The 22,445-nt window shown below is 49.5% G+C and overlaps 1 protein-coding gene and 1 long non-coding RNA gene across 4 annotated transcripts in view; both read right to left on the bottom strand.

The window, feature by feature from the left end:
* LOC307206904 overlaps positions 1–22,445 on the bottom strand; it is a 181,790-nt gene that overhangs the window by 56,255 nt on the left and 103,090 nt on the right. The window lies entirely within an intron of this gene.
* On the bottom strand, positions 425–20,738 carry PEX5 (peroxisomal biogenesis factor 5). Of its 3 annotated transcripts, none has more exons than XM_079960265.1 (16): positions 20,632–20,738; positions 18,027–18,216; positions 17,672–17,707; positions 16,608–16,740; positions 16,240–16,374; positions 15,959–16,064; positions 13,936–14,026; positions 13,039–13,161; positions 11,641–11,733; positions 10,375–10,494; positions 8,810–8,953; positions 8,384–8,454; positions 5,393–5,611; positions 4,651–4,816; positions 3,498–3,655; positions 425–1,544 (listed from the first exon to the last, which is right to left on the bottom strand). In XM_079960265.1, the coding sequence occupies exons 2-16, from the start codon at positions 18,174–18,176 to the stop codon at positions 1,343–1,345; spliced, it is 1,947 nt and encodes a 648-aa protein (XP_079816391.1). In that variant the 5' UTR covers positions 18,177–18,216; positions 20,632–20,738; the 3' UTR covers positions 425–1,342. The 3 variants fall into 3 exon arrangements, with proteins under 3 accessions (XP_079816391.1, XP_079816392.1, XP_079816393.1); XM_079960266.1 differs by lacking the exon at positions 20,632–20,738 and adding an exon at positions 20,254–20,396; XM_079960267.1 differs by lacking the exon at positions 13,039–13,161.

Genomic DNA, 22,445 nt, shown 5'->3' on the forward strand with positions numbered 1-22,445 from the left:
TTTGAGGTTAGCAAGTGCATAGAATTATAGAGTAGGAAGGGATCCCCCAAATGTGATCTAGTCCAACCGCCTACAATGCAGGAATCTCAACTAAAGCATCCGTGATGGATCACTAGAGATCCCTTTGCAAGATGTCACCTTGTTAAAAATGTAATTTAGCAAATGAGATGAGGCACAGACAACGCTGCTGCTCTGCTCTACCAATGAAAACAAAATCTCCTCATCCACTGAGATTTAGAAACTACGCAGCTGTGTGTGTGTGTGTGGGGGGAAGCATCAGCCTAGTTATTTTAGCTTTATTCTGCAGAGTAGGACTTCTGAATGAAAAGGGGAGTATCAAATAGATGCAGACGTGAAGGGGGAAAGGAATGCAGAGGCTCCCACAATGGAATGCTTTCATGCTCAAGAATGAAAAGCAGGCAGCTTCATTTGGCAGGTTTAATTCTTTTTCCCTTCTATTATACAAAATATTTTACAATTTAAAAACATTTCCCAACAAAAATCATATACAGATATTTATAATTAAAGGGCCCAATTACACAGAAGGGGAGAATCATATGCACAGAGATAACCAGTCCCCCTTTACAAAAGAGCTAAGGGGCAGAAGGATAATTAAGACATAGGTCCTGCCCTGATCTTTTGAAGTGCGTCAGTTAAACCCCATTTCTGCCCCCCCCCCCGCCATGTACATCGCACTGGAGAGCTTACTCCCTTCAGTCACTTCTTCTCCGGGCGAGTTGAGACAAAACAGAACACTGTAGAAAATACGCTATGCTGGTGCCCAGTGAGATATGTCCGATTGTTTTGTGTCGTACCTTAAAAGTTAGCAGCACCTTTTTGAAGACGAGAGCCCAGAATTCCACACCATGATTCATTCATCCCTTTCGGAAAAAAGACACTTAAGTAGAATGATCATGTAAAACGATGTGCCAAAGACACTACAGAGAGGTGCAATTTCAGCGCACAGATGAAGTGCAGGGGAAAGTATAAACATTTTGCTGCTCAAGGGGATTTGATTCGCTGGAGAAAGCAAACCCAGAAGATGTTAAGGGAGACCCGCAAGCCAGCTAACTGCTGCTGAACACAGACTACAATTCTCCAATGGTAGGTCCAAGATAAAACCATGAGGGCCTGAACAGCCCTGGACCGAAGACAACTGAAAATGCATTGACGTGTAGTTCTCTGAAACATGGGGGTGGGAAGTGAGATTGGGTGGGGGGGGCAGGGGAGAGGAAGCTGCCTGAATGAGGTGTGCATATGTCGGCAGATGGGGAGTTGTGGGCAGGGGAGATCAGCGCTGGCGAGGGCTCATCCTGCACTCGCAGGGGAGCCCATCAAAGAGTCACTGCTGAATCCCAAAAGCTTGCAGCAGTGTTGGAAGGTCCCGGGCGTCAGCCGCCCCATAAAGGTCACTCTGGCCCAGCATGGAGAGCGCCATACGGAGGGTGCTCCAGATGTTGTCAGACATGGCCCCCTGCTGGCCTCGCGGCCCCCGGCTCTTCTGTTGCATATGCAAGGCCTCCAGGAAGTGCTCCACAGCCTCCCTGTTTTAAGACAGCAAGAGAGCAAGTGTCAAAGGGAAGCAGAGAGAAGGGAACGTGGAGGAAAACCCAGTAATTGGGCATGGTGTCAGGAACAAGCCAGCAGTAAATCACACCACGCAAATGGGGAGTTAACTCTTTCAATAGCAAGAACAGGTTTGACACAGGAGTGTTGGGCCTTTGCAACTCATCTCAGGTGTTGCCCCCTTGAGACACCTGTGACTCTTAAGAAGCTGGACTCATCGCTGCCTCTTGGCCTCCAGCTTACCTGCTTCTGCTCCTGCCTCCGTTTCTGGACTTGTTTCTGCCACAGACTCTCCCAGCTCACTAAGCCCTGTTACCTCTTCAGCTTCTAAAACCTCCTCCTCCCTATGTTTTCCCTCTGACCACTCATTGTTGTCCCACCACCACTCCCTGGGCTCTGAGTCCTCTTCCCTTGATGGTTCCTCACCTGGTTCCCTCCCCCATTCCTCTGCATCCAACCAGCGCATGACACATGGCGAGATCAAGGCAGCAGTTCCAGGGCTCCCACACTCTTCCATGCTCCCTGCTTGTCAAGCAACAACTCCCCAGGAGCTATGGAAATACATTGGTAATAGACGCTGCTCTACTCCTGCTTAACCCTTGCAAATCATAAAGCCAAGTCAAGAAGCCAGTCACAGCCAAACCAATCTCAGCTTGTCTGCATGGAAGAAGCATCGCTATTATTATTATTATTTTGCTCGTATAGTATTTTTTAAATTAGTTTTCAAGTACAATAACCCAATAAAAGCCTTATTGTTAATACCAAATTATAATACAATTAATAATGCCAATTGTTCAGATGCCAAATTACCGTATTTTTCGGCCCATAGAGCACACCGGCCCATAGGACGCACCTAGGTTTTTTTGCGGGGAGAATAAAAAAAAATAATATTTTCCCCCCGGTGCGGGATGCTGAGCGCGCCCCAGGCTTCGGGATGCAGGCTGCTATCCGCAAGCCTGGGGAGACCGGCGCAACTTCCCGCTGGTCTCCCCAGGCTTGCGGATATCTGCCTGAAGCCCGGGACGCGCTCCGCTGTGCTCCCCGGGTTTTGGGCTGCAGGCTGCTGTCCGCAAGCCTTGGGAGCCCGGCGGGAAGTCGCACCGGGCTCCCAAGGCTTGCGGAGAGCTTCCTGAAGCCTGCATTCGCCCCATAGGACGCACACACATTTCCCCTTCATTTTTGGAGGGGGGAAAATGCGTCCCATAGGGTGAAAAATACGGTATATTATTTTGTTGGCCCCCTGCGTGCTAGAATTGATGATTCGATAATTTACTGTGCATTCCAAAATTTAACTCTGCATTCCAAAAAAGCATCACTAATTTTTAAAGGTGCCTCTGACCCCAGGTGATAGGTAATATTTGTCAGGGAACTGGAACCATAGAACCCACAGACCAGGCTCCAAAACAAAGACATATCCACAGTGCTTCCAGTTAAAGGATTGATCCAACCTATAGAAAGGCACGGAGAACTCTTTCCTTTAAGCACTCAAACAAGGAACACCAAGGGTGAGTGAAGGTGACCATTTTGACCTGGTAATGGCCTGGTGGCAGGCTTCTATTCTCTCCTCATCTCAGAACACTACCGCTTGCAAAAAGCCGCCCAGCTGGTGGGGAGGATTCCAGACTCCCTCTTGAAATGCAGCCCCTGCCCCCCCCCCCAGCAGCTTCTGGTTAGCTTCCTCCTGGGAATTATTTCAGACTTTCCCTGAGATGCAGAAAAGCACAGCTGACAACTGCCTGGGCTCCGTCCACATTCCAAAAGAAGAGCGAATCATTCTCACGAAGAGCCACAAAACCACCACCAGAATGGCACCGTTTTCACCAGATCTCAAGAAGTGGACCCAGAATTTGGCCAACAGCTATGGGGGCATAGGGGGCAGAGGCAGCCTGACCTTTCCTTGTCCCTCTTTGGCAGCCCCTTAAGCCGCTCACCTGTGGGCACCTAGGTTGATGCAGCTGATGCCGAGATTGTAGCGGGAGCGGATGTAGCCGGGCTGCAGTTCCAAGGCATGCCTATAGGCTGCCACAGCTTCTTCACTCCGGTTTCCATTGGCCAAAGTAGCCCCTAGCTTGTTCCAGAGGAGATGATCCTGCGAGGAGACCAGAGAGAGCCTTATTAAACCCAGGAGTTCTTCCACAGAGAGTGCATGCTTCATTCAAGAGCAGCACATTCATTCCCAGCTTCCAAAGTCTTCCAGATCCCACCCACTGGTGACCCCTCTATCCCTCAAATTCCCCATGATTTTAAAAAGCTCACTGGCACCCACATTGCATAGTTATTTATAGGTCCAATTCCTTTTGTTTAGAAAACAGTACTTTTCTGAGCACAACTAAAAGTGTTGGTGCTGAGTTTTAAAGCCCTAAACGGCCTTGGCCCTGTATACCTGAAGGAGCGTCTCCACCCCCATCGTTCTGCCCGGACGCTGAGGTCCAGTGCTGAGGGCCTTCTGGCGGTTCCCTCATTATGAGAAGTAAAGCTACAGGGAACCAGGCAAAGGGCCTTCTCGGCAGTGGCACCCGCCCTGTGGAATGCACTCCCATCGGATGTCAAGGGGATGAGTAACTATACAACTTTTAGAAGACATCCCAAAGCAGCTCTGTATAGGGAAGCTTTTTAAAGTGTAATGTTTTATTATGTTTTTATATATGTTGGAAGCCACCCAGAGTGGCTGGGTCACCCCAGTCAGATGGGCGGGATGCAAATAATAAATTATTAGTAGTAGTAGATGTTTAAAGCCCATGGCAGTCTAGAATCTGGACACTTAAAGAACTGCCTTCACCTTTATGAACCTGCCTTTGCCTTAAAGTTGACGGAAAGACTGTGGGCTTTGATTTTGAAAATGAAATAACCATCCCCCCACTTAGCAGGGTTCAAGAGAAGGCCAAGTCCGAACTCATTTGCCTCTGATGTGCTCTATTTTCTATGTGGGCACATTTATTTGTTCTTTGCATGGTTGAGCATTCAGGTCAGGCAATCCCCACACCCGCGAACTGAGCGGTGCAGCCCTGATGCAGGATTTCCACCCTGTAAGTCCACCTCCCCAACCTCACACTTTTCTCAGCCACGCTTGCGCTCATGCCTTACATTGGGCCGCGCACTCAGCGCAGCAGTGAAGCAGTCCACAGCCTTCTCATACTCGCCGCTCAGGTTGAAGAGAACGCCCAGGCCACATTGCACGTCAGGGTCCACGGCAGAGGTGTTGCTACGCACAGCCGCCAGGAAGAGTTCCTTTACTTCCACAAAGAGCGAGCTGGGACGTGTGTGGAAAGGACAGAGAAATGTACAGGTAAAAAAGGTAAAGGACCCCTGGACAGTTCAGTCCAGTCAAAGGCGACTATGGGGTTGCGGCGCTCATCTCGGTTTCAGGCCGAGGGAGCCGGCGTTTGTCTGCAGATAGCTTTTCCGTGGCATGTGACCAGCATGACTAAACAGCTTCTGGCGCAACGGAACATTGTGACAGAAACCAGAGCGCACGGAAATGCCGTTTACCTTCCCGCCGGGGCGGTAGCTATTTATCTACTTGCACTGGCGTGCTTTCGAACTGCTAGGTTGGCAGGAGCTGGGACAGAGGAACAGGAGCTCACCCGTCCGTCGCGGGGATTCGAACTGCTGACCTTCTGATCAGCAAGGCCAAGAGGCTCAGTGGTTTAGACCACAGCACCACCCGCGTCCCAGAAAGATATACAACAGGGTAACGAATCACAGAATTGCAGAGCTGGAAGGGAGCCCTGAGGGTCAACTGGGCCACACCCCCGCCGTGCAGGAACCCCATCTGTATTTCCCCAGTCCTCTTCCATCCTCGCTTTCCCCCGTTCCCCACACTCACTCGGTTAAAAGGGAGCCCAGGATGCGCTTGGAAGGCCCAAGGCCTGGGCTGGGGCTCCCGGCTTCCTCCTCCTCCTTCCCTATCAGATGAGCGTAGGCTGGCTTGTGGCGCAACCAGTCGCGCAGGGTCTCGCAGGCCTGCTTCTGCAGCGACTCGTTGGTGAAGCTGACAGCCAAAGCCATGAGCGCCGTGAGGTTCCCGGGCTGCAACTCCAGGCACCTGTGGGAAAGAGGTCAAAACATGCAAGTCAAAAAACTGAAGGGGATCATTACTGTAACCTCAGGAGGAGGAGGAGGAGGGAAGGAGCAGGTTTCTTGTTTCTTATCTCAGAACAGTCTTACCAAAAAGAAAAGCAGCCCAGCTGACTGGGAGGGTCCAGGCTCCCTCCTGAAATGCAAACCCTCTCCAGCTGGAAGATCTGCAGCAGCTATTGCAAATGTTCTGGCTGCAGAGAGCTCCTAAGCCTGGAAATTCATAACAAAATAAAGCTCTTCCCCCACGAGAAAGTTTGCAACTGGGCAGCACTGAGAGATGGACCTCTGCCAGAAACATGTGTTTTCCATCCTGTTAACTCTCAGGTCTTCATGCTAAAATAAGGTGCGGCGAGCGTCTGCCAAAGGCTCAGGAACTGTGAGGGAACTCTGTGGACATCAGTCACGCCAAGAAAAAATGTAATTCTTCACAGTTTCCTGGCCATTCTTTGGCTCTGCTTTCCTTTCCCCAGCTGCCAGTACACTACAGGTGTCATCCTTCCTTCGCTACTATCCTGCAGTTTGAGCACAGTGTCAAACTACTGTCTCAAAGTGTCTCCTCTCCTGGTGCCAAATTAGATTTATGGCCATAATATTGTATTCTGCAAAGGATGTCTTACGCCAGAGACTTGCCTAGCTTTTTCGTGCTGCTTGCTTTCCACAAGGGGGACGCGGGTGGCACTGTGGGTTAAACCACAGAGCCCAGGACTTGCCGATCAGAAGGTTGGCGGTTCGAATCCCCGCAACGGGGTAAGCTTCCGTTGTTCGGTCCCTGCTCCTGCCCACCTAGCAGTTCAAAAGCACGTCAAAGTGCAAGTAGATAAATAGGTACCACTCCAGCGGGAAGGTAAATGGTGTTTCCATGTGCTGCTCTGGTTCGCCAGAAGCAGCTTAGTCATGCTGGCCACATGACCCGGAAGCTGTATCCCAGCTCCCTCGGCCAATAAAGCAAGATGAGCGCCGCAACCCCAGAGTTGGCCACAAATGGACCTAATAGTCAGGGGTCCCTTTACCTTTACCTTGCTTTCCACAACAGGTTTGCTATTCCTGGCCCAAAAGTGAGCAAAATTGCAGTGGCAATGCGGGAGCTACATTCAAGAGTACTGTATACAGTTCAGTTCCCCCATCTCAAAACAAGGGACTAATGATAGAGCAGAAAGAAATGCAGAGAAGGGCAACCAAAATGATCAGAATTTGGGGGAGGACCTTCCCTACAGGAAAAGGCTTGGAATATTTTAGTTTATAAAGCAAAGGAAGACAACTAGGAACCAAATAGGAGGCTGTGATGACTGTGCTGTCTTTAGGGTCCAGCCAAGGTTCAGGAACTCAAACAAAAAGCAATTCTTCATAATAACATAAAAAACTTTATTTAAAGGTCTGTTGGAGAAAGAGGGTTTCAAATGACATCACAATTTAAAGCAACTCGGAAGCAAGGAAAACAACAAAACTATCTTATCTGGCTAAAGATTAAGTAACACGCAAGATACTGGAAGTTGAGCAGCAGGGCAGACTTAAATCTGGAATCATGACAGGAACCTTTGCGATGAGAGCTACTACGCAATAGCCCAAAGCCCAAATTTAAGCAAATGATGGCCAAGGTCTCATAACCCGAGGCAGCCAATCAGGATGGCCAATTAGTACAGCCTTCAAGAAAATGGGCATTCACCCCTCCCATCCTAAAGGAGCAAACACCTGTTTGCATCACGAGTTCTCAACTCCTTTTCCTTAGTTCTGGCCTCGAGAGCCTGATAAGGAACATCTGTGCTCAGATCCATTAGTCCAGAATTTCTAGCAGCTTCTCCCACACAAAAAAACCACAAAAAACAAAAACAAATTAGGCTTAAGGGGGACTGTTTCTCCACTAGCGAGAACATCACAATATATCACCAGCTAAGCATCACAATATACTGATATATCATAATGTTTTAAATAAGGACGAAAATATATAAAGGGGAACGGAAATGGTAGCGCTGGGCGATATCTGGTTTTCAACATAGTGATATATCATTTCCTAAACATTGAGGTATATCACATTCCTAAACATTGAGGTATATCTTCGTATAGCGGTTTTTTCGTCTTGTGAAGCAAGCCCATTGACAGCTTAGCGGATTAGCACTATTAGCGGTTTAGCGGCTTTTAGCGATCAGCTGTTAAGCGGCTTATCAGCGGATCAGCTGATAAGTGGCTTAGGGGCTTAGGAAAAGGGGGGGGAGGGGAAAAAACCCGCAGGAACTCGCAAGACATTTTCGTCTTGCGAAGCAAGCCCACAGGGAAATTCGTTTTGCGAAGCGCCTCCAAAACGGAAAACTCTTTCGTCTAGCGGGTTTTCCGTCTTGTGAGGCGTTCGTCTTGCAGGGCACCACTGTATGTAGAGGCATTGGCTGGCTTCACAGTTTTTCCCATACTGTGATTTTTGACACACACCATGATTTGCAATCTATCACCAAGTTCAAAAGTTATGAAACTGGTATCATAATATGGAGTTCAAACTGGTTTTGTACGATATATCAATATATCGCCCAGCCCCATTCTTCACAGAGGCTAATAAATTTATGAATGGCGTTCCCCTTTCTCATATCAACGCTAGGACTCGGGTCACGGAAGAATGAGCCTTAAAGATTCAGTATTCCACCAGCATCTTTAGCCATTTGATTTCCGGTGTCATGCTGGACTTTGCCTCTGCAATTCCCAAAAAAGCAGCACGACCTCAAGGCGTTGCTATGCCAGGCAAGTTACTCACTTCCTGAGAGCACTGATGGCTAAAAGCTCCTGCTCATTCTCTGCTTGCGTCGTTCCCAGGTACTGCCAGGCCTGAAATGGAGACACGACAAGGAGTCAGGGCTGTTTTCTCAGTGCTTACCAGCAGTGCTGGAGAGTAGGAGCGAGTACCCAACTTCTGAAACATTTCTGCGTCCTCTCCCCCAAAGTGCCCAAATTCTCAGCGCTCCGAAAGGGAAGCAAATCCGCTCAGGGCCAAGGCAGATGCTGCCCATTTTCCCATCATCCACAGCCGGGCAACTCAGCAGCTAGCACAGTGCAACAAAGCAATGAGCGCTGCTGACCCAGTTTGTCTTGACAAAGGGCCAACACCCCCCGGCAACCTTCCTCCGTCTGACCCCATCCCAAGGAGAGGAGAGGAGGCCTGGCTCTGCCTCCCTTCACTCACCTCCATGTGATCCGGGTTCTGCTGCACAGCAGCCTCAAAGTACAAGACGGCGTTGGGCAAGTCGCCCTGCTCCAGGCACTTCAGCCCTTCCTCAAAGGCCTGGGGATGATCGTGCACGGGGTTCTCTTCTTCAAACTGGTATCCCTACCAGGGAGGAAGAGTAAAGTTGTTGTTGTTGTTGCTTTTAAAGTGGATCTTGCAGCATTTGCTATTTTATTCAAGGGGCGGAGGAACACAGACCGTTCATCCCATAGCAAGGAGACCCTCCCCAGAGCCCAGAGAGGACGTTCTCTTTGGGCTCCGGGGAAGATTTCCTCGTGAGTGGGAGGGGCAGCAGGGCTTTGTTGAGGCTGCTCAGCCTCCCTGCCTAACAGCTGGTGTGTGGGGTAGCGCAGCAGCAGCTGCTTCCCTGTGCATCAGCTGAGCACCCCCAACACACACTCTCCAGGGTGCTCCCCACTTCTGAGTTCTTAGCACCACGTGTGTCATGCACAAGTTGGGAGTTGCTTGTACCTACATTTTATATTTTATTTATGACTGTTACTTCATAAGTTGTTGTTGTTGTTGATTCAATTTATATACAGTGGTACCTCGGGTTACATACGCTTCAGGTTACAGACTCTGCTAACCCAGAAATAGTACCTCGGGTTAAGAACTTTGCTTCAGAAATCGAGAACAGAAATCGTGCTCCGGCGGCGTGGCAGCAGCAGGAGGCCCCATTAGCTAAAGTGGTGCTTCAAGTTAAGAACAGTTTCAGGTTAAGAACAGACCTCCAGAACGAATGAAGTTCTTAACCCGAGGTACCACTGTACTGCCGTTTATCAAAAGATCTTAGGGAGGTGTACAACATTGAAAATACATTACAGAACACCAACGATAAAACCATAATACAGTGGAACCTCGGTTTTCAAAGTAATCCGTTCCGGAAGACTGTTCGACTTCCGAAACGTTCAAAAACCGAGGATCAAAGGACTATCGGCAAATTCAATGGAGTAAAATGAGAAACGCGCCTCAGAAGCCATTTGACTTCCGAGGCGCATTCGAAAGCGGAAGTGTTCACTTCCAGGTTTTTGGCATCCAAAAGTTTTAGGAGCCGAGACGTTCGAAAACAGGGGTTCCACTGTAAAAAGTATAACGACAGACAGCCTAATAATAAAACAGTAATCATCACAGGTCATAGTCTATCACAGGCCATAGATTATTCAATAGCCATAGGCCTGGGTAAAGAGGGAGGTCTTTGCCTGGCGCCTAAAGACATGTAATGATGGTGCCAGGCAAGCCTCTCTGGGGAGAGCATTCCACAGACAGGGGGCCACCACAGAAAAGGCCAATCCTCTTGTTGCCACCCTCTGAATCTCTCTGGGATGAGGGACCTAGAGAAGGGCCTCAGATGACAAGTGCAAGGTCTGGGCATTGTAGTTTTACTAGGCATTGTATAATTAAACACACACAGAGAGAATTCTGTACCCACTTGCTCACAATCTGAAGTTGAGCAACCAATAGGGATGAGGAGGCAGGGTGGGGGGAGAAGGAGAAGGCCCCAAGCAGAGCCTCTGCAGGAGTACCTTGTCATAAGAGGAGCTGGCAAGATCCTCGTAGTCTGTTAGCCAAGGGTGGGCCTCTGCGTCTCGCTTGGCCATCTCCTCCCACTCAGCCTGGAGCTTGTCCCAGAAGTCCACATCTGACTAAAGAAGAGGAGGAAAGGAAGGTGAGGGAAACCCACCAGGTCTCTCTACGCAACAGAAGTCTCACTCCAGGGCAAAGCTTTTACAGAGTTACGATTAAATACAATAAACTCTGCTTATAGAGATGGGAGACATAGAGGCATACCAACAAACGAACGTGTTTGCATTAGGGGATGTCCTGAAGTAGAGGACCTTATGCATTATATCTTATGCTGCCCCTTATATAATAAAGCAAGAGAAAGATTTTTAGCACCTATAATGACAAGGTCCCCTGGCAAGAACCCCTCCAACATAATTTTATATCTCCTCGCAGACACAGATAAGTATGTGACCTGGCGTGTAGCACTCTTTGCAACTGCTGCTAGGAAAATTAGAGCAAATTATATAGCCAAGGTAGCCACCAACTGTAAAGGAGATGAATTTATTTGACCCTATCTACATCAAGCTAGGGACGCAGTTGGCGCTGTAGGTTAAACCACAGAGCCTAGGACTTGCCAATCAGAAGGTCGGTGGTTCAAATCCCCGCGACGGGGTGAGCTCCCGTTGCTCGGTCCCTGCTCCTGCCAACCTAGCAGTTCAAAAGCATGTCGAAGTGCAAGTAGATAAATAGGTACCGCTCCAGCAGGAAGATAAATGGCGTTTCCGTGCACTGCTCTGGTTCGCCAGAAGCGGCTTAGTCATGCTGGCCACATGACCCGGAAGCTGTACGCCGGCTCCCTCGGCCAGTAAAGCGAGATAAGCGCTGCAACCCCAGAGTCGGTCACGACTGGACGTAATTGTCAGGGGTCCTTTTACCTTTACATCAAGCTATATTCTATCTTTATCACCAAACTCTGAATATAATTGCACATTGTATTAATTAACATTACTTTTTAATATATTAGTGGCCATGTGATAATTTTAGCTTATAAATTTTATTGTTTAATGTCTTAACTTAAGGTAAATTAAGGTACTTTTATAGCTCTGTTTAGAGTAGGTAATGTTTTGATAATATAAATATTTTAGATTTTTTGTATCAATCCAGTATATTTTCTTCTAATTGTTGGATGATTCTGTGTACATTGTGGCAGCCTTTCGCTATGTGCAATAAAACTGACTCACTCACTCACTCCAGGGGAGCCCTGCCCTCACCAGTTGTTACGTTACCTCCACAGCAGTCTTGGCTTCCTCAAACTCGTTCTCCAGGCCCAGTGTGTCTGCAGAGTGTGCAAACTGATCTACCCAGGCTTCGGATGTGTTCTAGAAAGAGAGCATAGCAGGAAGGTACTTTCTCCCACCTCAAAGATGGATAAAGGGTGCAGCCCTGTCCCATTTCTTAACAAAGCAACAACACAACAAACCTATGGTCACGTAAAGCATACTCAATAAATACATGAGACGTAACCGGCTGTGTTCTTAGATAAATAAGATATGCTATTCATAACATCAAATTGTAAATTTCAACAGAAGTAACTCATAAAGTTCAACAAACGAACAAAGCAGAAGAACTAGTGGATCAGATCATTCTATAGTCAGTTCATGCATAAGGTCCATCCATGTATTGGTGTCCATTCCACCTGTCTGTTCATAACCATCCACATGAAAGGTTGTTGTTGTTGTTGTTTAGTCGTGTCCGCCTCTGCGTGACCCCCTGGACCAGAGCACGCCAGGCACTCCTGTCTTCCACTGCCTCCCCCAGTTTGGTCAAACTCATGCTGGTCGCTTTGAGAACACTGTCCCACCATCTCGTCCTCCGTCGTCCCCTTCTCCTTGCGCCCTCCATCTTCCCCAACATCAGGGTCTTTTCCAGGGAGTCTTCTCTTCTTATGAGGTGGCCACAGTCTTGGAGCCTCAGCTTCAGGATCTGTCCTTCCAGTGAGCACTCAGGGCTGGTTTCCTTCAGAATGGAGAGGTTTGATCTTCTTGCAGCCAATGGGACTCTCGAGAGTCTCCTCCAGTTACAGTTCCACAAAATCCTTTCACAAAGTCTAAGACAGGGGTTTCCGGAATACTAGCCTTGTTTCGCCGTCCTGGTCTTCATCAGTAGTTAAAGCTCGTATGTGATATTACAGGGCAGTGGATCTTATGGCATAGTAGTAGCCTTTCATGTGGATGGTTGGACTTTATGAACAGACAGGTGGAATGGACACCAATACACGGATGGACCTTATGCATGAACTGATCCACCAGGTCTTCTGCTTTGTTCGTTTGTTGAACTTTATGAGTTACTTCTGTTGAAATTTACAATTTGATACTATAAATAGTATATCTTATTTATCTAAGGACACAGCTGGTTACGTCTCATGTGTTTACTGTCCCATTTCTTGGCAAACAATATGGAGGGCACAACAGAGTATAAAAATTTGGGCCTACAGGACAGAATCATCACTGGAAGGTCTGCGCTGTGGGTCTTCTCTGCCCCTAGACTACATACACACTGCTCTTTGTGCAAGTTGACACTTCTACTCCCAACACTGAAGACGTTGGTTATTGGCCACACAAGAGCATGTTGCCAAGAAGCACACAGCCCGTGAGCAGCGGAGCTCTACCTGTTGGGAGTCCTACCTGCTGCTGTATAAACTCAGTTGCCCATTGTTCTGCCTGATCCTGGTCTCTGGGGGTAATGGTCACCCGATTTGCCTCGATGGACACCCTCCCATCTCCAATCTGGCGGACAAACTTTAGGAACTGCATGAAGAAAGGAGACACAGGGAGAGAGACCATCACCATCCATGCCTCAGCACAACCTCTTCTATCTGAACTAGCCTGGACCGTCCGGACTGAGCAGAGCCAGCAGGAAAGAAAAGAGGAGGCACATTCGGCTTCCTTGAGGGAAAAGGAACCTGGGAGCGGGTCCCTCTCAAGCGATAGCCGCTTAAAACAGTTGAACAGAGTCAGACACTCTTATTTTCTGGAAAGTAACCTCCAAGAATAACAACAGGCTGGAAGGTCTAGGGCCCAACTCCCACCCTTAGCTCAAAGCCCTTTCTGCCAACCTTTTGCCCTGGATTGGAAGCAAGAAGATCTGGGAACATCCAAATCCCAAGTCTTAAAACAAGACTGCCATTTTTCAAGGAGTGAGGGCAGAAAAGGGAGAGGTGTGCGGGGAGAATGTGTGAGTGTAAACAGACATAAATATTTTGAGGAGGAAACAAAACGTTGCCTCCTCTGAGGGTCTTCTACTGGTCCCCTCATTGCGAGAAGCGAAGTTACAGGGAACCAGGAAGAAGGCCTTCTCGGTGGTGGCACCGTTCCTTCAGATGTCAAGGAGACAATTTTTTAGAAGACATCTGAAAGCAGCCCTTTATTGGGAGGTTTTTAATGCTTGATGTTTTTAATGTGTTTTTAGATATGCTGTAAGCTGCCCAAGAGTGGCTGGGGAAATCAGATGGGCTGATGGTCAAGCACTCATATTATCTGTACCCAGTTCCCTACAAAGAGAACTCTAGTCTCTTTTTTTACCTCAGAGTCATTCAGTTTTGGGTCATCCACTTTTGCAAGAAACTCATTGGCAGTTCTCTTGAGGTCTTCTTCAGGCTGGTATTCCTCATACCTATGATCAGAAAGAATAAACGTGGTTCAGGAGCAAGCTAGGAAGACGCTATGTACTTAAGCGTTTGGCACACCATCGCAAAAATAAATTTTTGGTGTGTTTATTTTATATCTCCCAACCCTCCAGTTTGCAATGCAGCTTATAAAACGATCAGTACACAAGCATTTCAATAACAGCATTTGAAAGACTATTAAAATGGCAGAAAACAGCCTACACCGCCACCAACAAAAACTAAAGCCATAATTAGGAACAGAAACAAAAAGGCAAATGAATTGAAATGTAAGGGCAGAAGGCGGGGAGAGTCCTTCAAGTGAAAAGACAAGATTGCACCAGGAGAGCTTCTCTGGAGAGAGATTTCCATATCACAAAATGGCTGTCCCTGGGAAAGGTGAGTTGTGAGTGCCTAGAGGCGGTTGGAGGATGGATGGCAGCTAACAGATTGAGTTTGAATCCTGACAAGGGGGAACAGGAGGCGGACGGGTGTGGGGGACTCCCTGGCCCTGAATGGGGTAACTGTGCCCCTGTGCACAGCCTGGGAGTCATTTGGGACTCACAGCTGTCCATGGAGACGCAGGTCAATTCTGCCTCCAGGGCAGCTGTCTACCAGCTCCACCTGGTACGCAGGATGAGACCCTATCTGCCCGCAGACTGTCTCACCAGAGTGGTGCATGCTCTGGTTATCTCCAGCTTGGACTTCTACAATGCGCTCTACATGAGGGTACCTTTGAAGGTGACCCGGAAACTGCAATTAATCCAGAATGCGGCAGCTAGACTGGTGACTGGGAGCAGCTGCTGGGACCATATAACACCGGTCCTGAGAGACCTCCATTGGCTCCCAGTATGATTCTGAGCACAAATCAAAGTGTTGGCACTGACCTTTAAAGCCCTAAACGGCCTCGGCCAAGTATACCTGAAGGAGCGTCTCCACCCCCATTGTTCAGCCCAGACACTGAGGTTCAGCTCCGAGGGCCTTCTGGCGGTTCCCTCATTGCGAGAAGTGAGGTTACAGGGAACCAGACAGAGGGCCTTCTCGGTAGTGGTGCCCGCCCTGTGGAACGCCCTCCCTTCAGATGTGAAGGAAATAAGCAGCTATCTTATTTTTAAAAGACATCTGAAGGCAGCCCTGTTTAAGGAAGTTTTAAATATCTAATGCTGTATTGTTTTTAACACTCAATCAGGAGTCGCCCAGAGTGGCTGGGGGAAACTCAGCCAGATGGGCGGGTTATGAATAATAAATAATTATTATTATTTATAAAGGAGCCTCTAAAGATTATCAAAGTGTTTGGCCTCCTTGAGAGGGAGAAGGGTGGTCCAAAGTCATAAAGGGCCTTCAAAGTTAAGCACCTATGTTTTCAGTAATGCCCAGAATACACCGTGAATCGGGGGGGGGAGGACGAGGACCTTAAGCCCTGGTTATGTTCCATTTCCCCAGCGTGAATCAACTGTCTAGCAGTCACATTCTGCTCCAGCTGAGATTTCAGAGTAGCCTTCAATGGAGAGCTCCACATATAAAACATGGCAGTAGTCCAACCTAAAGGTTAACAAAACATAGGTAACAGCAGCCATTTCTAAGTAGCTCCCTTATTAAATGCCTTTCTCCATTCAGTTCACTATAATTCTACTCAATATGGCAGGGCAACATGGAAAACAACAGCAGTCCAGAGAGCTTCAAGGTTCTTTGTCCAGATAACAATCTCCCTCTCTCTCTCGTTGATCCGAAAAGCCTTGAAAAAAATACATTAAACTGAAGACCTCTCTGTCATGGTGTAATTTTAAACCTTTCCCCCTGGGGCTGCAGGAGAAGCCAGCTGCTTCATGGAAATGGACCTGTCTACTCAGAACTCGGGCAGAGTGCTACTTTGAGCTGCAGCGTGGATCAAATCCCAATATCTCGCCGACGTCACTTCGGGGAGTAGGAACAGAGGTACTCACCATTTATCAGCCAGGGTCTGATCTTCCGATTCACCCAGCCACAACTTCTCCTCCGACTGCTCCAAATATTCCTCGGCCCACTTGGCAGGAGACACAGACAAGGGATCTTTGAAGAAATAAAAATAAATAATAAATAATAATATTTATACCCTGCCCATCTGGCTGGGTTTCCCCAGCCACTCTGGGTGGCTCCCAACAGAATATTAAAAACACGATAAAACACCAAGCATTAAAAACTTCCCTAAACAGGGCTGCCACCCCCTTACCAACCCCTGTCCCACCTGTAACCTCAGCAATGAATTCCTGGGACCAATCGGCTTCATTGTAATCTGTTGAGACGTCCACTGTACTGTCAGCAGCGCCAAGGAATTCTTGCGCCCAATTCTCCGACAAAGCCAGGGCCGCCACACCTGGAGCTGAGAAGAGGAAGCCGGAGGGAGTCAGAACGGTGCTAGCTCAGGTGCCCACAAGGATGAGACAAGTCCCAATGGAGCAGAATTGGCTTCCCTGTCCTTCTTCCCAATCCATCCCCCCTTCCTCAGGGGACAGACCTCCCTCAACAATGGATGGGCGGCCATCGCCGCCATTCACCCAAGAAATATTTTGCTGGTCTCTGCTCATGCTACGACTCGCAGGCCAGGCCTCTTACCTCTCTGTGGAGCCTGCCGGAAGCTGGACTGCTCAATTTCCTGCATCTCGGCCAGCAGGTCATCCATCTTGAATGTTTGTGGGGCACGGGACAGCAGGGGGCCATTCTGCTCTTGAAGGAACTCTGCCACCAGCTGCCAGAAAACATAACGTCAGCATGTGTTACGGCCGGGTGATCTACAGTCCCAAACCAGTTGAAGGCCATATTGTTAAATCTGTTTCATAATTTTTGACCTGGCATTATACTGTGGATCATGATGTGTGTTAGGGGTGGGCGATGGATCGTCCAAAACCGGTTTGAAGTCCATATTGTGATATCGGATTCAAAATTTTTGAGCTGGCAATATATCTTGAATCATGACGTGTGTGTGTGTGTGTGTGCGCGCGCGCTATGCAAAAATCACGATATGGGAAAAGATGCTTCTGTTGATTCCAGCAGCCCCTGTTAGCTCTCCCGGCTCATGCAGGGGGGGCAGAGAATCACACTGGGAAAAAATCACGATGTAGAGAAAACCGCGAAGCCTGCCAATGCCTCTACATAGCTCCATCCTTATTTCAGATATTATAGTAACATATTGGTATATCATGATGTTTAAAGGTAAAGGGACCCCTGACCATCAGGTCCAATCGTGGCCGACTCTGGGGTTGCAGCGCTCATCTCGCTTTACTGGCCGAGGGAGCCGGTGTACAGCTTCCAGGTCATGTGGCCAGCATGACTAAGCCGCTTCTGGTGAACCAGAGCAGCACACGGAAACGCCGTTTACCTTCCCACCGGAGCAGTACCTATTTATCTACTTGCACTTTGACGTGCTTTTGAATTGCTAGGTTGGCAGGAACAGGGAGCGAGCAACGGGAGCTCACCCCGTCGCGGGGATTCAAACCGCCGACTTTCTGATCGGCAAGCCCCAGGATCTGTGGTTTAACCCACAGCGCCACCTGCGTCCCATTGTGATGTTTAGTATCTGTTGAAAACCAGATACTGCCCAGCCGTAGCATGTGTGCGAGGAGACAATATTGAGTGGGTCAGGGAGAAGGAGGAAAACAAAGAAACATGGGGCGTCTTACTTCATCTTCAGAGGCTCTTCCAAGAGGTTTGGACACCTGCAGAAGAGAAAAAGATTGCTACCCGATGGCAGAATAGAAATCGCAAAGGATTAAAGAGTTGCATCCCCCAACGGATTTGTGCTTTCTTTATCTTATGCTTTTTTGTCCATTTCAGGACAAATGGGTATTATCCATTTTTAAATAGGCAGAGATAGGGTGGGGGGCAGGGAGATAAGAAGGCCTAGCATTAACCACTGAGGGATTATTTTCCTTTTTTAAAAAGAAGAAGCGGTGATCCCTGGATGAGAGATAAACAATTCCCGGCTCCCCAAAGCGGTACCACTCCCCCCTCCCCTTCCAGCTTTGCCAAACTTACCACCTCCGGCACGGGGGCATTGGGAGGCCAAGCCAGGGGTCCCCGAAGCCCCTCCTGCTGCAGGCCTTTGTCCTGAGTGAAATGGCTGGCCAGCTTCATCAGAGGATTGGAGCCTCCGCATTCCGGCTCCACCAGCTCCCTCATTGCCATGGCGGGAGGCAGGAGACGGCCACAGCCACACGACCCTCACCTGCCCAAGGGAGAAGCAATGGGAAACCATCTAGAGTCACAAGGCTATTGTTATTATTCATCTCCTGCACCAAGGTAATCTGGCGAGGCAAGTTTCTGACACTGATGCACCGGAGAGATTACTCAACGGACTGAAGATACGACTAAACTCGCAGCTTACAAACAGATTGCTTACGGGTGTAGACTCTGCATGGAGAAATATAATGATATTTGGAATGTCAAAATACATAGTACTGTGACTAAACATATATGTTTAGGATAATAACAATACTTATATAGCAGATGAGCAAATATGGAATTGAAACAGTCTGTGTATATAGGAAGAGAGTAAAACTTTTTCTGCACGTATTATTTTATTACTGCTTTATTTTGCTCGACTGAAATATCGATTATTATTTTGAAGGCAGCCTTTTGATGTGTAATGCTTTATTACGTTTTTATATTACACTTGATCTTAGCCAAAAGGCTGAGAAGCAGGTACAAGTAAAATTATTATTATTATTATTATTATTATTATTATTATTATTATTAATATTATTATTAATATACAAAAAAATCTTTTGTAAATGCATAAGGAAGATTTACAAAAATTGCCAACAACTGAGGCCCCATTTGCACTGCACATCTAAAGGGGGATCACATCACAGCTTCCCCCAAATAATCGTGGGAACACTTTGTGAAGGGTGTGACAGAGCTGTAACTCTCAAAGTTCCCTCTGAGGAGGGATTGACTTTTAAGACACCCTGGGACAGTGGCGTAGCGTGGGTTGTCAGCACCCGGGGCAAGGGAAGTAATTTGCGCCCCCTAACCCGTGGATTGGGACGCAGGTGGCGCTGTGGGTTAAAGCCTCAGCGCCTAGGACTTGCCGATCGAAAGGTCGGCGGTTCGAATCCCTGCGGCGGGGTGCGCTCCCGCTGCTCGGTCCCAGCGCCTGCCAACCTAGCAGTTCGAAAGCACCTCCGGGTGCAAGTAGATAAATAGGGACCGCTTACCAGCGGGAAGGTAAACGGCGTTTCCGTGTGCGGCTCTGGCTCGCCAGAGCAGCGATGTCACGCTGGCCACGTGACCCGGAAGTGTCTCCGGACAGCGCTGGCCCCCGGCCTCTTGAGTGAGATGGGCGCACAACCCCAGAGTCTGTCAAGACTGGCCCGTACGGGCAGGGGTACCTTTACCTTTTTAACCCGTGGATTTGTGCCCCCTAACCCGTGGATTTGCGCCCCCTAACCCTAACCCCCAGATGTTGTGCCCGGTGTGGCCGGCCCCCCCTGCACCCCCCATGCTATGCCACTGCTCTGGGAACCATAGCTGCGTGAGGGGAACTGGGGTCTCCTAACGACAGCCAGGACCCTTAAACTACAGTTCCCAGTATTCTCTGAGGGGAAGCCATGGCTGTTTGAAGTGGTACACCAGGACGGGGCCCAAGGGAGGCAGGACATGGGCAGACATTCCTCTGCCCACTTCCCGTGCGCACAAGAGCAACACACCTGCACAGGGAGTAATCCGGAATAATTGCCACTTGCAACTGATGCAACCAAACAGCCCCACCACCTACAGCAGCCGCCTCTCAAGATGAAAGCACAAGGAGTGCCAAGTCCGACCAAAGGTTGAACCATCCCAGATACAAGCCCGGGAGCCCCTTCACACACTGCGTTTTCACACACACGTGCCTAAAAATGTAACCATGTGAATGCACCGACATACCCGCATCATGCAGGCACTTTGACCGGGGGGAAGGCAAACCCCACAAGACCCGAGTCCGAAGGTTCGAGGTCCCTTTGGGCCCCCCAATAAAATATTTGAGGGGGCTACCCCCCAAAAAAAAGTTGATGGGCATGGTGCGTGTGCACCAGTGGCGTAGCGTGGGGGGTGCAGGGGGGGCTGGCCGCACCGGGCGCAACATCTGGGGGTTAGGGTTAGGGCGCGCAAATCCACGGGTTACAGGGCGTAAATTACTTGCCTTGCCCCGGGTGCTGACAACCCACGCTACGCCACTGGTGTGCACTGCATCGTGCGATTGATTCTGTGGGGCGGGGCTTACCTGGGGCCCCCAATATTTCATTCCAGTTTCACCCCCAGCAACTCCCACCTTCGGCTCTGGCCTCTCCCGACTCCTGATGGTGTGTAGCGGTGGGGTGCGACTCTGCACATGCTCAGAGGTGCTCTCCCCGTGGCCAAACCCGAGGGCTGAGCCTGGCTGGCTGGTCCTCTAGGGCTGGCTGGAATTGGGGGCGGGGGGGGGGGAGGTAGATTCCAAGCCAAGCTGCCAGGCACTCCCTTTCCACGCATCTCAGCATCGTCTGCACGGGGAGGCCGTGGGTGGGGCGGGCTTGATGCCTGGACGCCCCCCCCCCTTGCACGCCGCCCCCCCCCAAGCCAGCCGGGCTCCCCACCCCCCACCCGCCAGCAAACAACTCACCAGGCTTTGCAAGGCCTCCGGCTGCGGAGCCCCTCCGTCCCTCCCTCGGCTGGGTTCCTAACTCGGGGGGCGGGAGGGGGGTCCGGCCAGGTGCTCCGATCGGGGGGGGGGGGGCTCGTCGGGGCTCCTCCTCCTCCGCCCAATGCAACGCCGAGCTGCAAACTCCCGGCCTGGATCTTGCAACATTCGCGAAGAAAGCAGTCAGAGGGCGGAGCCAGCTCTTAAAGGCACAGGCGCCACTCCGGAGCCACGGGGGGGGGGGGGGGGCGGGCGGCTATTTGCAAGGTAGCGGGGAGGAAAATCATAGAATCCTAGAATCCTAGAGTTGGAAGAGACCACAAGGGCCATCGAGTCCAACCCCCTGCCAAGCAGGAAACACCATCAGAGCACTCCTGACATATGGTTGTCAAGCCTCTGCTTAAAGACCTCCAAAGAAGGAGACTCCACCACACTCCTGGGCAGCAAATTCCACTGTTGAACAGCTCTTACTGTCAGGAAGTTCTTCCTAATGTTTAGGTGGAATCTTCTTTCTTGTAGTTTGGAACCATTGCTCCGTGTCCGCTTCTCTGGAGCAGCAGAAAACAACCTTTCTCCCTCCTCTATGTGACATCCTTTTATATATTTGAACATGGCTATCATATCACCCCTTAACCTCCTCTTCTCCAGGCTAAACATGCCCAGCTCCCTTAGCCGTTCCTCATAAGGCATCGTTTCCAGGCCTTTGACCATTTTGGTTGCCCTCCTCTGGACACGTTCCAGTTTGTCAGTGTCCTTCTTGAACTGTGGTGCCCAGAACTGGACACAGTACTCCAGGTGAGGTCTGACCAGAGCAGAATACAGTGGCACTATTACTTCCCTTGATCTAGATGCTATACTCCTATTGATGCAGCCCACATGGGCTCCGACGGCGGCGCATGCTCCTTCCTCGGAGGTGGAGGTGGTGTCAGCTTTGCTGCTTAGGAGCGAGTCCCGCTGAGCTTGCAAAAATCGGATTTTCTTAAAAGCCCTCTCCTGGGGCGCTCCTTCGGGACAGGGTTTCTTGCAGCAAAATCGAGGAGGCTTGGATTGTCCAATGCCGGATTTATATGGTGGTTTGAATCCCCATGACGGGGTGAGCTCCCGTTGCTCGGTCCCTGCTCCTGCCAACCTAGCAGTTCAAAAGCATGTCAAAGTGCAAGTAGATAAATAGGTACTGCTCCAGCGGGAAGGTAAACGGTGTTTCCGTGCGCTGCTCTGGTTCGCCAGAAGCGGCTTAGTTATGCTGACCACATGTACGCCGGCTCCCTCGGCCAATAAAGCGAGGTGAGCGCCGCAACCCCAGAGTCGGTCACAACTGGACCTAATGGTCAGGGTCCCTTTACCTTAAAAAAGGGACGCGGGTGGCGCTGTGGGTTAAACCACAGAGCCTAGGGCTTGCCGATCAGAAGGTCGGTGGTTCAAATCCCTGTGGCAGGGTGAGCTCACCTTCCCGCCAGAGTTTACCTATTTATCTACTTGCACTTTGACATGCTTTCGAACTGCTAGGTTGGCAGGAGCAGGGACCGAGCAACGGGAGCTCACCCCGTTGTGGGGATTTGAACCTTCTGATCAGCAAGTCCTAGGCTCTGTGGTTTAACGCACAGCGCCACCCGCATCCCGTACTGAGTTAGATGGACCAATGTTCTGACTCAGTAAAAGGCCGTTTCTGATGTTCTGGTGCTGCAGTAACTGATAATAAAGAAACTGTTAGGAGCTCAAAGCTCTTCACATACGTAATTGTGGTACAATAGCACATTCAGGTATGCCAATATTATATGGTGGGTATATTTATAGGA

This window comes from Podarcis cretensis (genome assembly GCF_951804945.1).
Source record: "Podarcis cretensis genome assembly, chromosome: 17".
Lineage (NCBI taxonomy): Eukaryota > Metazoa > Chordata > Lepidosauria > Squamata > Lacertidae > Podarcis > Podarcis cretensis.

Coding starts and splice junctions, on each gene's coding strand:
- PEX5 (XM_079960265.1), bottom strand. CDS start 18,176: ATGGCAATGAGGGAGCTGGTGGAGCCGGAATGCGGAGGCTCCAATCCT. Junction 13,162..13,935: donor CAAAACTGAATGACTCTGAG/GTAAAAAAAGAG, acceptor TTCTTCATGCAG/TTCCTAAAGTTTGTCCGCCA. Junction 11,734..13,038: donor CTGAGTTTATACAGCAGCAG/GTAGGACTCCCA, acceptor CTCTCTTTCTAG/AACACATCCGAAGCCTGGGT.